At 36.8% G+C, this 15,726-nt stretch overlaps 1 protein-coding gene across 2 annotated transcripts in view; it reads right to left on the bottom strand.

Moving 5' to 3' along the window:
* PLA2G4A (phospholipase A2 group IVA) overlaps positions 1-15,726 on the bottom strand; it is a 200,405-nt gene that overhangs the window by 28,969 nt on the left and 155,710 nt on the right. For both annotated transcript variants that reach the window (XM_074961148.1, XM_074961147.1), the window contains exons 9-12: positions 7,968-8,190; positions 6,299-6,413; positions 2,585-2,722; positions 2,138-2,230 (exon numbers count right to left, since the gene is read on the bottom strand). In XM_074961148.1, the coding sequence (XP_074817249.1) occupies positions 2,138-2,230; positions 2,585-2,722; positions 6,299-6,413; positions 7,968-8,190 (569 nt within the window). The remainder of the gene's footprint in view (positions 1-2,137; positions 2,231-2,584; positions 2,723-6,298; positions 6,414-7,967; positions 8,191-15,726) is intronic.

Genomic DNA, 15,726 nt, shown 5'->3' with positions numbered 1-15,726 from the left:
CATAATTGTTTTGAATAGAATGGAATAGATATCATACACCAATTGCCTCTTCCTAAAGAAAATCACCCATGTTATTTATGACATAAACCAAATTTTTGTCATGGCAGGACAATGACAGAGTTCATTTTGGGCCGAAAATTCTTTGTTTGGGATTGTACTTTATACCATGTATATTATCCAATCAAGGATCAGAACAACTAAAACATTAAGCAAGTAGCAACATTGCATTTCCAATACTTCTGCTAGCTCAAAACAGAAAGCTTGATTGGGAGAGATTCAGGCTAACACAAGGCATGTGGAAATTAAATTTAAAAGTGCTATAAATATAACACTGTATCTATGTTGATTGTTTATGAGGATAGTCCTTTTAGGATTAGATATTACACTGTAAAAATCTATACAGACACACAAGCGTTTCTGTCATTACGGATTTTCTCCTTAGATATTTTCACTCTTGAAAACTAAATAGCTACTCAGACACTACCTAAACTATTGTTAATGCTAATAGTAACAGTTTAGTTTGCAACAAAGACAAACGTACAAATTCTTGCATGATGACAAATAATATCTGACAAGACAAAAATTAACAACCAATCAAAAAAAGAAACTATTAAAAGCCACAAATATAGATTTTGAATGTCAAAGATGTATTTTTTAAAGACAAAGATATGAGAAATAGTTTATTTAATTCTCATGTTCAGTGTGGTTTATAGATTTTGGGTAAAATCATGATTCCACTGAACTCAGCTGAAGTTTTGTCATTGACTTTAATGGGCCAGGAATCCACCACATAAGTTTTATAGTTTTGCCACTATAATATAGTTCAGGTTTCATCCCCCTTTCCATGGTAAACTCTCACTTTGAGGTATTTTGTATTTGTCTGTAAAAATTCTCACAAACATGAAACATCTCAAACCAAGAGCAAGGGTTTTTTTAATGAAAAAAAAGTTGAAAAATATATTTGGAAGTGTAAAAAATAGTTATTCTTTTTTAAGGATTTTTTTCCTACCAGAGAAAAGATTTCTTTAAAAATTCAAAGTGATGCCCTGTTCTAGTAAAGCAATTAAGTACAGGCATAACTTGAAACACATAAGTAAACGTAGTGATTTTTATAGGACTACTCATGCTTAAAGTTAAGCATGTGCTGAAGTGTTTTGATGACTAATGCCTAAGTTCCTATGTTTCAGTACCTCAAAAATTAACTCAAATAGACAGATTATTATATTAACCAAATCATTTTTTCTTTATCCAGTGAGTTTTGTTGCTCATGAACTATACCAGACAGAAAGCCCTGTAGGATGAATTCTTCTATTTGCCACAAGACAGGAGCAGCATGACAAAGCTAGCTTCCCCATATTGCCCCAGCAATAGTCTCAACCACTAGACAGAAGGTATAGTGAAGTTTTTATGCCCAGCCAGCCCTCTTCCGCTCAACTCAGACTATCGACATGGGTGCTGACTATTCTGGTTTATTTAGAGGTTTAAATGCATTTCATGTGCACCTATCTACAGTCTCTGGACAAAATACAGGAGTAAAAATCATTCCAATATCAAAAGCTTTTAAAAAAATCCCAAACTAGCATTTTTGAAATGGAATGGAACCGGCAACCAAAAGGTGAAAAGCTCCATTATCCCTTTATCAATTACATGAGCAGTCCCATCTTCAAAGATGTTTATTATAATGGCAGGTAGCCATGAGGGCAGGTTTTCAACCTGTTGGCTCCTGAAGCTGACCACATCAATCAGAAAAAGCACTTTGGTGTACGTATATTTAAACCATCATGTTTTTTAAAAAATCTGTTTAAAGAATATTTATGTGCAAGACCTCTCCTCTTCCAATAGCCCTGACACAGGTCAGGTATGGTGCCTATTCAGACTACAAATAAATAAAAGTGGGGAAAGTATTGAAAAAGTAAGCCAATACTAATTCTCTTCCCCTGCCCTCCAAGTCCTTTACTGGTGTCTATCACTGTAAATTGGTGAAAGGAAATTTCCCTGGCTTTTGACATACAAGAAAAGGTTAACACAGTGTCATACACCCACAAACAGATCTAGAGTGATAGTGATGTTTGAGTTATTAATTCACTAAAATATTAATACCAGTTGCTGGCTAATAGATTTGTTTTTGTTACATTACCTAATTCTTCCTCCATGGTGGGACCTTTATTATGAGAATTGGAAACTCCAAGTACTCTGTTAAATAATATAGAAAATGCACTGCCCCAAACGCCTGAAATGGGAAGAAAAGGACTAAATCAATGGAAACTTGCAGAACAAAACATATGTGAAATTATTTAAATAGCTAATTCTACTTTGAGAATGCATTGGAATAACACAAACAATGAGATTTTTGGACAGATTAGATCCTAAATTCAGATGTACACTATATAATGAAATTCCTATCACTGAATATGGAACCATTCTTGTGGGCTCCCACCAGGCTATTAAAATATTACTTTTTGTATAGAGGTTATTCTTGTGTCAGACTGTTTCTGATTACAGAAAGACAAACTTAAAAGCACTGGAGAGAAGAGAATTGAAATGTCAGTTTCGTTTTATTTATTTATTTTAATCATTCACTTACCCATGAAGAAGTGCAGGGGGTTTTCTTCATGTTTTTTTACCACTGTTCCCATAAAAAATTTACTTCCAAACAAATCAGGAGGCATGAATGTGCCATACTTCGCCATACCGATCTCATACGGACTGAATTCCACCCAATCTGCATGCATTACATAAAGAAATTAGCTCACATTTTCCCTCTAGACATAAATGCAGCATGAACAAAAACAATTCAGCTGTAATATACACAAATGGCTGGCACCTTTCTCCAAGAGGAAAGAAAAGCATACAAGGAAATATACTGGATGGTAAATTGTTCCCTGTTCATCTGCTATAAAATGCTGGAGATATAATTAAATTGAGAGAGTTTCTCCAGGACACATGTGATCTGTGTATGCTACAGGTCAAGAACCCCTGGAAATGTATTCCAAGTTATGCAGAAGTCAAAACTCCCTTTGACTTCCATGGGAGTTTTGATCCTGAAGTTAAGTTGGAAACCTCACCCATTCCTACCATAACAAAATGTGTTTAAAAAATTAGGCAGGCGGTGGCAGGGGGGAGAGAGATAGTGATTGTGGATTTGAAACAGGCTATACAACATCTGGGTTCCATCTCATGCATCAATGTGAATCACCAACCTAATTCACTTAGGAGCTTAAGTTCCATTTCCAAAAGTGACCTACACACTTCAACATCTAAATCCCATTGACTTACAATAGGAGATGGGCTCTGAATATCTCTCTTCTGAAAACAGAATTTAGACGTTTTTGAAAATTTTACCCTGAATCCAGTGAAATGCACTCACATTGCAGGATTCAGCTCTAAATCATGAATTAATAAAAGAAAGCGATGGTAGACAAAAATACAACCTAAAATATCTGGTCTTCATTCACATTATCTTATAATTGAATTCATTCTTTTCAACAACAATAACCTATTTAAGTGCCCTTTTAATCAATCATCAATACTGAAGGAAGTGACATACCATCTGTCGTATGACTTCTTAAAGGTGACTTTAAAATATATTATAAAAACATACCAAAGACTCAAAGACGAGAGAAGACACCAGCATTCGATTTCTAATGTCAACAAAATTTCTGAATACATGAAAATACCACCTATAAGAGAATCTTTTTAATTTGAAGGAATGTTTTCTTGTATAGAGTTTAATGAAATTAATGTGACAGTGATGTACCAGTATAAGAAGCAGCCTAATGTTAGAACACACAGTGTTTGGCTAACAATGTGTTGTCTGCAGGTGTTATTTTTTTAAATCCTTTGAGACAATTGACTCTCGCTTATGAAAGAAACTGCTTAGAGAGATTCCAGCAAAATGCAAGTTGTTAAGCTTTTTCTCAGATGCTGGTGAAATTCAGCGATCTGGGTAAAAAGAAAATAAAAAGGAAACCGTATCTGTCTGAAGAGGAAATATTTGACCAGGACTACTATGTCATTCAAACTTCACAGCCTGGCAAGGTTGATTGTGGTGGGTATAAATTATCTGATCAAAATATACCATACACACCCAAGCAAAAACACTTGAAGTGTTTCATACATACAGGTACAGGCATGGGAGGAAACTTAGAGACCGAATTATATTAATCTGAACATTAATGCACTTTAGCACTTTGATCTTAATAGTGTAACTAAATTTAGGAACAGGGTGGCCAGAAAACCAACAAATTAAATGAATCTGTCATAGCCAAGCCTTGGCATTTGCATAGAGGAAGATAATTTTTCTATTCAGACCCAGAGCATAGGGAAATCAAGCGATCTTTTTTCCTATAAATTAACTGATCTCACTTTTAGTCACTCATCTCGTTGGAGATGGGTGGTGTCTCAGTGGTATGACAGGACTCAAACTGTCCGAAGACACAAGCTTTGACCTGAAGGGAAGAAGCTATCATAGTATAAATAATTATATATCTATGTTCAGTACTCTTCGTAGTTATATCAATACCCTGGTGAGGCAATGAACCTAGAGAAATCTTAATATGTGATTACTGTCAAAACCCCTTGTATTTTGTTTTTCTTATTGCACTGTATAAATCTTGTTTGATGATACTATGTCTGGAAATTGAATAGTCATTTGCCCCCTATAAGGAGTTGTGGTGGTTTGGTTTTGAGCACTTGTGGCAATGCCCTTTTTAAAGGCACTTACATCAAAATAAGTTATGTAAGTTCTTCATCTGAGGCCTGATCCAAACATTATTGAAGTCAATGGAGGAACCACCAATTGGCTTCAATGTTGCTTGCATCTGTCCCCTGATGTAAATCAGTGAAACTCCATTGTGGAATTATATGGATTTACACAGCTGAGTAGATGGCAATTTTGGCCTATTCTGATATGAGGAGGCAGACAGTGAGGAGTCCCATTGGCTTCAATGGCACTTCAGTAAGGGATGCAAAATTTAGCTTCTTATACATGGCAATGCTGAGAAAATAAGTGTGCCATAAGAAAGTGTTTCCAACTGAACCGTGCAACTTATGCATGCATGCACCTGACTCTCTCTGAAATGTTGGTAACAATCATGGGTTTGCTATACTCAATTTCAGGTGCAGCAGCTCAAAAATCTAAACTTGGATTGACCTGGCTTCAGTTAACTTCTCTTTCTGTTGCAATTTGTCTTTTATATGTGAAGAAATTTGGGAAATCCACAGTGGAGCCAGTACATGTTTTGTGAACTCAGATTTCTCACCATAGGTAAATCTGACTAACTAGAGCTATATACGCTGGTGCTGTGAATCTGTCAGCTCTTACAAGGGTCACTGTCTGACCTTGCTTTAGTAAAAATAGCTGGATAGGTTTTTATAAAAGTTATCTCAATAAAAACTTTCCTGAAATAAATCATATTAATTATGTTTAGTTAGTAATTATTACTGTTCTGGGCATGACCGGCGCCACTAGGGTCAGAAATACTATGAATAGAATGAACACTAAGAGCCTTCAGCATAAAAGCAGATGGCAGCTGCATGAAATCTTGCACCATCAACTTTCTGAGGAATGTTATCCTATACAATTAATACACCTCAACAAGAAGCAACAAGACAGGATTTATCTTACATCCAAAACCTAATAAGTAAGAAAGTGGAAGTATTTTTGTTCAAAACCTACTGTACCTCAAGTCAAGACAAGTTATGCAATTATATAGGGAGGGAATGCCTTAGAAAATTATACTGAATGGAAAACTTCAAGAGCATGGTACACTAAATATACTGATAAGGATGACAATCTTAAAAGAACACTGTTAAGTTAAAATACATATTTAGAAGGAAAGCTGGTCTTGTGTTTCAGACATTAGAGTTGGACTCGTGAGTAGAGTTGATGGGATGCCTCCTTCACCTCTCTCCAGTGGAAAATTTAAACTTTTCCTCAAAAAAACCCACACTACTGAGAGCGTCTTCGGTTTTCAGCTGAAAATGTTTCAGTTTTCCATTGAGAAGTAGAATATTTTTGAGGAAAGCAGACACTTTCCACAAACATTTTCATTTGGTCAAAAATCTAAAAAAATCTGGTTCAATTTCCATATACTTATGAACTTTAATAAACTTTTATCGTTGCTTTAAATTAACCCAACCTCTTTTGTAATTCTCACAGTGGGACCAATAATTCAAGATTTATCCAAACCATGGGATATTATTCATCCAAAAAAGCATTAAGAAGAAGTAGGACTTTTTTTAAAGTGGGGGGGGGAATCTCACAAATGACAACTAAATAAAGAGACTGAAAACATACCTGCAAACATAAGTTCTGACACATCAGGTTTGACATGGAGACAAGTAAAGAGTGGCAGAGCACACTGTGCCTCATTGACTTTCTCTTTCATCTTGCTCAAAGTGGTATTCATCCTCTGCAAAAAAAAAAAAAAAAAAAAAAGAGGAGAGAGGTTACATAAAAACTATTGGTACAAAAGCACTCTGGAAATGGATGACCTGCTGCTAGTTGGGGAGACTTCTAGTTTTTCTGAAATCATCAAAAGAGAAAAAGGAACCCCTGAAAAATCAGAATGCATCACCATAAAAGGAGCTAATCTCTATGAATGTCACTATCTGTACAATATATGTTAATGTACAGGAATCAAGGTAGTAAATGCCTAAAGCAGCTCCCTGAACTATTTACCATATCCGAGAGCAGGGGGAGATTCTGGGGACCTCACTGGGGTGTTTTGAAAATTTGGCAGAGATATGCAGGATGAAGTCAGTGTCTCCCATACAGTCTCTTTCCTGTGACTGCTGGGGTAGCAATATTGGTGGACACTGAAGATTCTTATCTTCTGTTGTTATATATGGGCTTGTCTACATGCTATTCCAGAATAGCTATTTCTGATTAATTCCTTGTGTGGATACTCTTATTCCAGAATGAGATTGATTTATTCTGAATTATATCAATCTGGATTAAGAAAATTCAGAATATACTACTCTTAGTCCATAATAAGAGCATCAACACATGAAATTAATTGGGAATAGTTAATCTGCTTTAAATACATACCTGGACTTATTCCAGATTAATTTTCTTGTATAGACAAGCCCTAAGAATAAGCATCAAGAAAAATATATCAGGAGGCTAGGAAGGTCATCAAAACCTTAATGCTGTCTCTTAAACTGAAGCACCATTTACTAAAATGTGATAGATATAAGAAATGTGATCTACTGCACAGGACAGAATCCTGGGAGTCAAGAATCCTGGGTTATATTTCCAGCTCTTTCAATGACTTGTTGCTTCAATTTGCATATTCAGCTAAATTCTCTGGGCTATTGTTTGTTCCTCTATGTAACAAGAATAATCATTCTAACCAGCCTCACCCCAAGAGCTGTTTTGCCCTCCTCTCTTTCAATATTTTACTGCTATTAACCTTGGAATAAGTCAATATCTGTATAGTTTATTTGCACATATGCACACTATAGAGTATCAGACCAATCTATAATATTCTATTACTATATTTCATTATGTACGTACTCTTTGCTTACTGTACATGATTAAAGGCAAATCCTGCTCACATGATTCACTGGACTTCAACAAGTCTATTACATGAGTTGGTCAAGCAGGATTTGCCTTTAATACTGCATAACAGTACTATCCTATGGCATCTCTTTCACTTTCAGAAAGTTGGTGATAGGAGACTCATAAAATAGATAAATAAATAGACAAACTGGATCTGGACTATTACCTCATAACAGACTTGATAGACAAATGCTGCCTCTTTTCTTATTTACTAAATGTGCATGGACAGATTGCAATTTTCTTGAATGTTTTAGTTATTTGAAATTATTTGACAAATATTCGTGCTATTAAATGTGTTTGATAAAATGTTAGTGAGGACACAAAAAGGTCAATTCAAATGAATATCTGCAGATGTTATTTTCCAGTATTCTCGCAGCTTGAATAACTATAAAAACACACTTACATTTTGGATAAGTGTTTCCCCTATCAACATTCCGAAGATATCAGTGAATGTTACAGGCTGCCCAGAACGTTTCTTATTCCATAATGCTTCAATGTAGCGTTTGACTTTCTGAGGAGTGAGCAGCAGAAGTGGGTTATGACTAACAGAGTTCATCAATTCTTCATTAATCTCCTTTGGTCCTTTCCTTGGGAAATCTGGGTGAGAATACAAAGATGACATGTACCTGTAATGAAAATACAGTGATCAATAGCTCTGTCAATAAATACACAAGACACTCGCGTCCTGATTTTGCAGTTTGCAGTATAAAGGCCCAAATGAGCTAAATTTACAACAGACGGACCATCTAAGTTTTATATTTCACTCAATTTAACAGATTTCCTATGTGATTATTCATTTTCCGCAAAACCCTGGAGTTTTTATGCAAGAAAAGCTCCCAGGGATGGGGAGTTCCGGATTTGACCTTCATTTCTTATTTACTCCCTTTAAAACATGAATATACCATGAGTAAAATTTTCAAGTGTGCCCACTTTTTAAAACGAGACCTAGGTGCTTTTGAAAAATGTTAGGGCTGTCAAGCAATTAAAAAAATAATCGCAATTAATTGCGCTGTTAAATAATAATGAAATACCATTTATTTAAATATTTTTGGATGTTTTCTACATTTTCAAATATATTGATTTCAATTACAACACAGAATACAAAGTGTACAGTGCTCACTTTATATATACTTTTTATTACAAATATTTGCACTGTAAAAAACAAAAGAAATCGTATTTTTCAATTCACCTAATACAAGTACTGTAGTGTAATCTCTGCATCATGAAAGTTGCACTTACAAATGTAGAATTACGTAAAAAAAAAACTGCATTCAAAAATATAACAATGTAAAACTTTAGAGCCTACAAGTCCAATCAGTCCTACTTCTTGGTCAGCCAATCTCTCAGACAAACAAGTTTCTTTACATTTGCAGAAGATAGTGCTGCCTGCTTCTTGCATTCGATGTCATCTGAAAGTGAGAACAGGTATTTGCATGGCACTATTGTAGCCAGAGTTGCAAGATATTTACATGCCAGATGAGCTAAAGATTCATATGTCCCTTGATGCTTCAACCACCATTTCAGAGGACATGTGTCCATGCTGATGGGTTCTGCTCGATAACGATGCAAAGCAGTGTGGACCGACGCATGTTCATTTTCATCATCTGAGTCAAATGCAACCAGCAAAAGGGTGATTTTCTTTTATGGTGGTTCTGGTTCTGTAGTTTCCAATCAGGGTGTTGCTCTTTTAAGACTTCTGAAAGCATGCTCCACACCCCATCCCTCTCAGATTTGGGAAGCCACTTCAGATTCTTAAATCTTGGGTTGAGTGCTGTAGCTATCTTTAGACATTTCACGTTGGTATCTTCTTGTCAAATTTGCAGTGAAAGTATTCTTAAAACGAACAACATGCGCTGAGTCATCATCCGAGACTGATATAACATGAAATATATGGCAGAATGTGGGTAAAACAGAGCAGGAGACATACAATTCTGCCCCAAGGAGTTCAGTCAAAAATTTAATTAATGCATATTTTTTTTAATGAGTGTCATCACCATGGAAGCATGTTTTCTGGAACGAAGGCCGAAGCATGAAGAGGCATATGAATCTTTAGCACATCTGGCATATAAATATCTTGCGACACCAGCTACAACAGTTCCATGCGAACGCCTGTTCTCACTTTCAGTTGACATTGTAATTAAGAAGTGGGCAGCATTATCTCCCATAAATGTAAACAAACTTGTTTCTCGTAGCGCTTGGCTGAACAAGGAGTAGGACTGAGTACACTTGTAAGCTCTAAAGTTTTACATTGTTTTGCAGTTATGTAATAAAAAAACTACATTTGTAAGTTGCACTTTCATGATAAAGAGAGTACTTTTATGAGGTGAATTGAAAAATACTATTTCTTTTGTTTATCATTTTTACAGTGCAAATATTTGTAATCAAAAATAATAATATAAAGTGAGCACTACACACTTCATTTTCTGTGTTGTAATAGAAATCAATACATTTGAAAATGTAGAAAAACATCCAAAAATATTTAATAAATTTCAATTGGTATTCTATTGTTTAACAGAGCAATTAATCGTAATTAATTTTTTAATCATGACTAATTTTTTGAGTTAATCACATGAGTTAACTGCGATTAATTCACAGCCCTAAAAATTGTATATAATTTCTTTTTGTACCATTGATATATTCAGGCATGTCCCTAGTTTTGAGGATATGTATATTACATTAAAAAAAATTAAGTTGAAGTTAAGAATGAAGAGCTAGAAATAACTCAAGTGGAAAAAATACAGGAGAATGTTTTATTTTAAAAAGCCACACACACAAATATAAAACATAAGCTAAATTTTAGAAAGATAGGAAGGTATAAGATGAGGTTAAACATATATAACACTCACGCACATACACAGAATATAGTATGAAAAGTTTTACTCATGGTATATTCTTGTTTTTAAAGGGTTTGTGCATGCATACATACAAACACACAGAGAGTTATGCTTATTTAGCTCTTTTCAGGCTCCAAATACATTATTTTACATTATTTGATGAGTCAGTTCTCCAAATGTAAACGTGACTATACGTGAAAGCTCCAAATAATTGTTTAAATTGTTCAATTAAATATAATCATGTTAATAAAACTATATGTGCCAACTGCATTATGGTCTTGACAATTATCTTTCAGCAGCAGATCTTTATCCAGTCACAAGGCTCAAAAACTGAAGTTCTAAACCACTCCTTATTTGGGCAAAACCTCTCTTGAAATAAATGGGGTTTTGATTGACTAAGGGCTGCAGAATAGGGCTCCCAAATGCACTGCATTTCAATTAGATAAAACTTGCTTATTTATATATATGCTTGAGGATTACAAAATTAGAGAAGAAATTATTGCAACAACCTAACAGTACAAAAAATATTCAGGCAATTCAGTCTTACTCAGAGAATGACCAAACAAATTTCTCAGTGCCATATTATCAACTCTGACTTCATCTCATCTAATGTACTGACTGGTATGTATATGAACCACTGTCATCTATTACACAGCAGCATTGGACCAGATTTACAAAGGTATTTAGGAACTTAAAAGATATAGATAGGTCAGTGCCCAATTTGTAAAGAAAAAAGTATCTTGGCTCAAGAAATTTGGTGCCGGGGCTCAAGCAATTTTTTTTACTTTCATAACTGATGCGGCAAGCCCAAAGGTGCCAGGGCTATGAACTGCCACGCCTAGAGGTGCCGGGGCCCAGCCCTGGCACAAATTAAGCATTGAGATAGGTGTTTAGTGGGATTTTCAAAAAAAGACTCTAAGCAGGTGAGGCACCTAACCCAATTTGGTAATTATGTCACCCTCTAGTGGCCAAAAGGGATATACTATTACTGACAAGAAATGGAGATTTTTCACTATTTCAAATTAGCAGAAGCCTGTGTTTGGGGAATTTCCCCCCATGTAGTGTGTATACAGTTTAACGGACAACTGGATTGTCCATACATGTTACAACTCTTCTCAAAAGCCATCTTACTGAAGTTTATTTTTACCCCACTATAATTTGAATAGGTTTGTCTACTTTACATCTTTGTATGGATGTAAATACAAATGGCTTTCTGCATAATTTAGGTGGGAAAGATTCACACTGTAATGTATGCAGTAGTAAATATGAAAAAAGAGAGCTTAGATAGTCCTTAACAGTATATGTTGGCTGAAGTCTACTGTACTAATAAGTAAAGCAAATAAGGAAATGAACATATTTTGTTCTTTACATTTTACAAACCAATTTAAAAAAACTGCTAAAATCAAATGTACAAACTAGAAAAAAACTCTTAGTCCAAGTGAATGGTATTTTACACATTTAGGACATTACTCAGCAATGCACTTACACTCATACCTAACCTTAAAGACCAAAGCAATCCCACTGCCACCAATGAGTATTCTCATACTTAAGGAAAGGCATGTCCATAAGGCTCCAATCCAGCAAAGCATTACTGAGGTAATAAAACTTACCATAATTCCAGGAAATTCTTTAAAACAATACAATGGAAAGCTGGAAAGTAATTCAAAGCACATATGCTGATACTTAAAACCAAATTGATTTGGCCAGCATTTACACAACTTAGCAGTCATCTCATAAATTAGGACTGAAGTAGAGAAATTTAAGAAGCTGATTGCAAATATATTTTTAAAAAATGGACAAGCAGCCAGATACTCCACAATCATTTACAAAGTAACTGAAAGATTAAAGAGTTTATAGCAGCATCCAGCAGTTTGTAACTCCTCTTCTTAAGAGGTAAAGAACATATACATCTAAGCTAATATAACAGCTTTTAAATACTCACAGCAAACGAAGGTTTGATGATTGGAGGTTATGTAAAAGTACACAGCGTCCTCATGCAGTAACATGTACTGTATATATCTTTCTCCAGTCCTCTCTTTTAATCTTTCACTTTTTATTAATGCCATTTGAAAATTAATAGAAGTGTGGGTTATCAGTTAGCAAGAGCCATATAATTTCACAGTTAAGGGATAGTGAAGGATTAATATTTTGTGCAGTGGTTTACTGTGTTTTAGAGTTTACCAAGTGGGCAGGAAGCCTCTGGATTCTGTCACTGCATAGCTGGGGGATTTTAGATCAGTCATTTATTCTCACTGTGCTTTAGTATAATGAAACCTATGCCACATGTCCGATACAAGATATAATTAATGTTTACAAAGTGCTTTGAGAGTTTATGGTAGTGCAAAGTATTAACGTGTATCAAATCACAGGTGAAATAAGTACACCAGCAAACTACAGTGTGTGTGAAAAAAGGAAAATGTGATACAGAAGATCAGTCTATGGTCAGGCAAGATGACTGACATAATTAATGAGGTAGACACTCTCTTCCAAGGTCAAGCACACATCCTGGGGAACAGGCAGAAACCTTCCCTTTCCCTCAAGGGAGGGAACAGGGAATACTCCACCCTTCAGATGGAAGGCATAACCCTGTTCCTGGGGGATAAATGGTATGGAAAAGAAAAAAACAAGGAGGTACTGGCTAAGTGTCAAAAATAGTATTTCTTTATATTACACAGGACAATTCTGAACCGGTGTTATCACCCAGACTGTGCGGACTTATTTGTTTCAACTCCAGCTATTTTTAAACTTATTTTTCTGACCTGATTGGTTTAAAGAATTTTACTATTTGGATTCAAATTCTATTATCTTTACAGTACATCAACATACAGGATTGAACTCTCACCAACGCTGTGTTTGTTTAAAATGTAGCTCAGTGAGATCCAGACTTCAGGCACAACCGGCTCACGTTCTGACTAGTAAGTAGCTAATTCAATGAACTTGCAGACTCAGCTGAGGCAGGAAGGACATCTGTCATTCCCCTCAACACAGTTTACCAGGGCTGACCTAAAGGGGAGATACAGGCTTGGCACCAGTCCGATGTTGGCTTCTTTTCTGGTCTCAAACTGAGCAAAAGCTGGTAACAGCACAGGCACCCTTCAGCTATATAGGAAAGAAGCAAAGCACCACCAGCACACAGAGTTTCTGCCACATCTTGGGGTTAGCATGAGCAAATCAGTCATGTGGGCACAACATGCCCATTTTTCTGCAAGCCATATTCCATTCTCCCCTGCTCTTACCAATGGTAAAGAACTTCATATGAGACCATCCATTGTTAAATTCTCCAGAGAAAACAGGAATATATTTCAAAAGCCAATAATTGGAGACTGGGCTTCTTTCTGGCACTGTGTGTTCCCATCTTCTTATGTCCACATGAGAGATGTCTACTTAGAACTTGGTACATACACTGGTTGCTATAAATGCATTAGTATATCTTCAACCTGCTATGAAATTTTAATGGCCTTGACCCAGTTCATTTCTGCAGCAAATCCAACATGCGCACACCCAAGTCTCTTCACAAAAAGTCTGCTTTTTGTTTCCTTAAGCAAGGAAAAATCATCAACCTTTTTTGTGTGAATTTGTTCTTAAGTGGCTAGAGTCCCTGGTCAAGAGCTCCTATGGCAGAAAGTCCACAAGGGTACGTAAAAAGAAAAAAGAAAAGGAGTACTTGTGGCACCTTAGAGACTAACCAGTTTATTTGAGCATGAGCTTTCGTGAGCTACAGCTCACTTCATCGGATGCATAGCATATCGTGGAAACTGCAGAAGACATTATATACACACAGAGACCATGAAACAAAACTTCCTCCCACCCCACTGTCCTGCTGGTAACAGCTTATCTAAAGTGATCATCAAGGAGGGCCATTTCCAGCACAAATCCAGGTTTTCTCACCCTCCCCCCCCCCGCCACAGACACACATACAAACTCACTCTCCTGCTGGTAATAGCCCATCCCTCTTTGAAACCTCTCTTTATAATGTGCATGATAATCAAGGTGGGTCATTTCCAGCACTAATCCAGGTTTTCTCACCACCACCCCCCCCCCCACACACACCCCTCCAAAAACCACACACACAAACTCACTCTCCTGCTGGCAATAGCTCATCTTACAATGTGCACAGCAATAATCCAAGTTTAACCAGAACGTCTTGGGGGGGGGGGGGTTTGTAGGAAAAAAACAAGGGGAGATAGGCTACCTTGCATAATGACTTAGCCACTCCCAGTCTCTATTCAAGCCCAAATTAATAGTATCCAATTTGCAAATGAATTCCAATTCAGCAGTTTCTCGCTGGAGTCTGGATTTGAAGTTTTTTTGCTTTAAGATAGCGACCCTCATGTCTGTGATTGCGTGACCAGAGAGATTGAAGTGTTCTCCGACTGGTTTATGAATGTTATAATTCTTAACATCTGATTTGTGTCCATTTATTCTTTTACGTAGAGACTGTCCAGTTTGACCAATGTACATGGCAGAGGGGCATTGCTGGCACATGATGGCATATATCACATTGGTGGATGTGCAGGTGAACGAGCCTCTGATAGTGTGGCTGATGTTGTTAGGCCCTGTGATGGTGTTCCCTGAATAGATATGTGGGCACAGTTGGCAACGGGCTTTGTTGCAAGGATAGGTTCCTGGGTTAGTGGTTCTGTTGTGTGGTATGTGGTTGTTGGTGAGTATTCGCTTCAGGTTGGGGGGCTGTCTGTAGGCAAGGACTGGCCTTTCTCCCAAGATTTGTGAGAGTGTTGGGTCATCCTTCAGGATAGGTTGTAGATCCTTAATAATGCGTTGGAGGGGTTTTAGTTGGGGGCTGAAGGTGACGGCTAGTGGCGTTCTGTTATTTTCTTTGTTAGGCCTGTCCTGTAGTAGGTGACTTCTGGGAACTCTTCTGGCTCTATCAATCTGTTTCTTCACTTCCGCAGGTGGGTATTGTAGTTGTAAGAATGCTTGATAGAGATCTTGTAGGTGTTTGTCTCTGTCTGAGGGGTTGGAGCAAATGCGGTTGTATCGCAGAGCTTGGCTGTAGACGATGGATCGTGTGGTGTGGTCAGGGTGAAAGCTGGAGGCATGTAGGTAGGAATAGCGGTCAGTAGGTTTCCGGTATAGGGTGGTGTTGATGTGACCATCGTTTATTAGCACTGTAGTGTCCAGGAAGTGGATCTCTTGTGTGGACTGGACCAGGCTGAGGTTGATGGTGGGATGGAAATTGTTGAAATCATGGTGGAATTCCTCAAGGGCTTCTTTTCCATGGGTCCAGATGATGAAGATGTCATCAATATAGCGCAAGTAAAGTAGGGGCGTTAGGGGACGAGAGCTGAGGAAGTGTTGTTCTAAATC

Source organism: Natator depressus, chromosome 8 (assembly GCF_965152275.1).
Source record: "Natator depressus isolate rNatDep1 chromosome 8, rNatDep2.hap1, whole genome shotgun sequence".
Lineage (NCBI taxonomy): Eukaryota > Metazoa > Chordata > Testudines > Cheloniidae > Natator > Natator depressus.
Note: the sequence above shows the minus strand (reverse complement) of the source record. Positions and strands in the feature narration are given on the sequence as shown.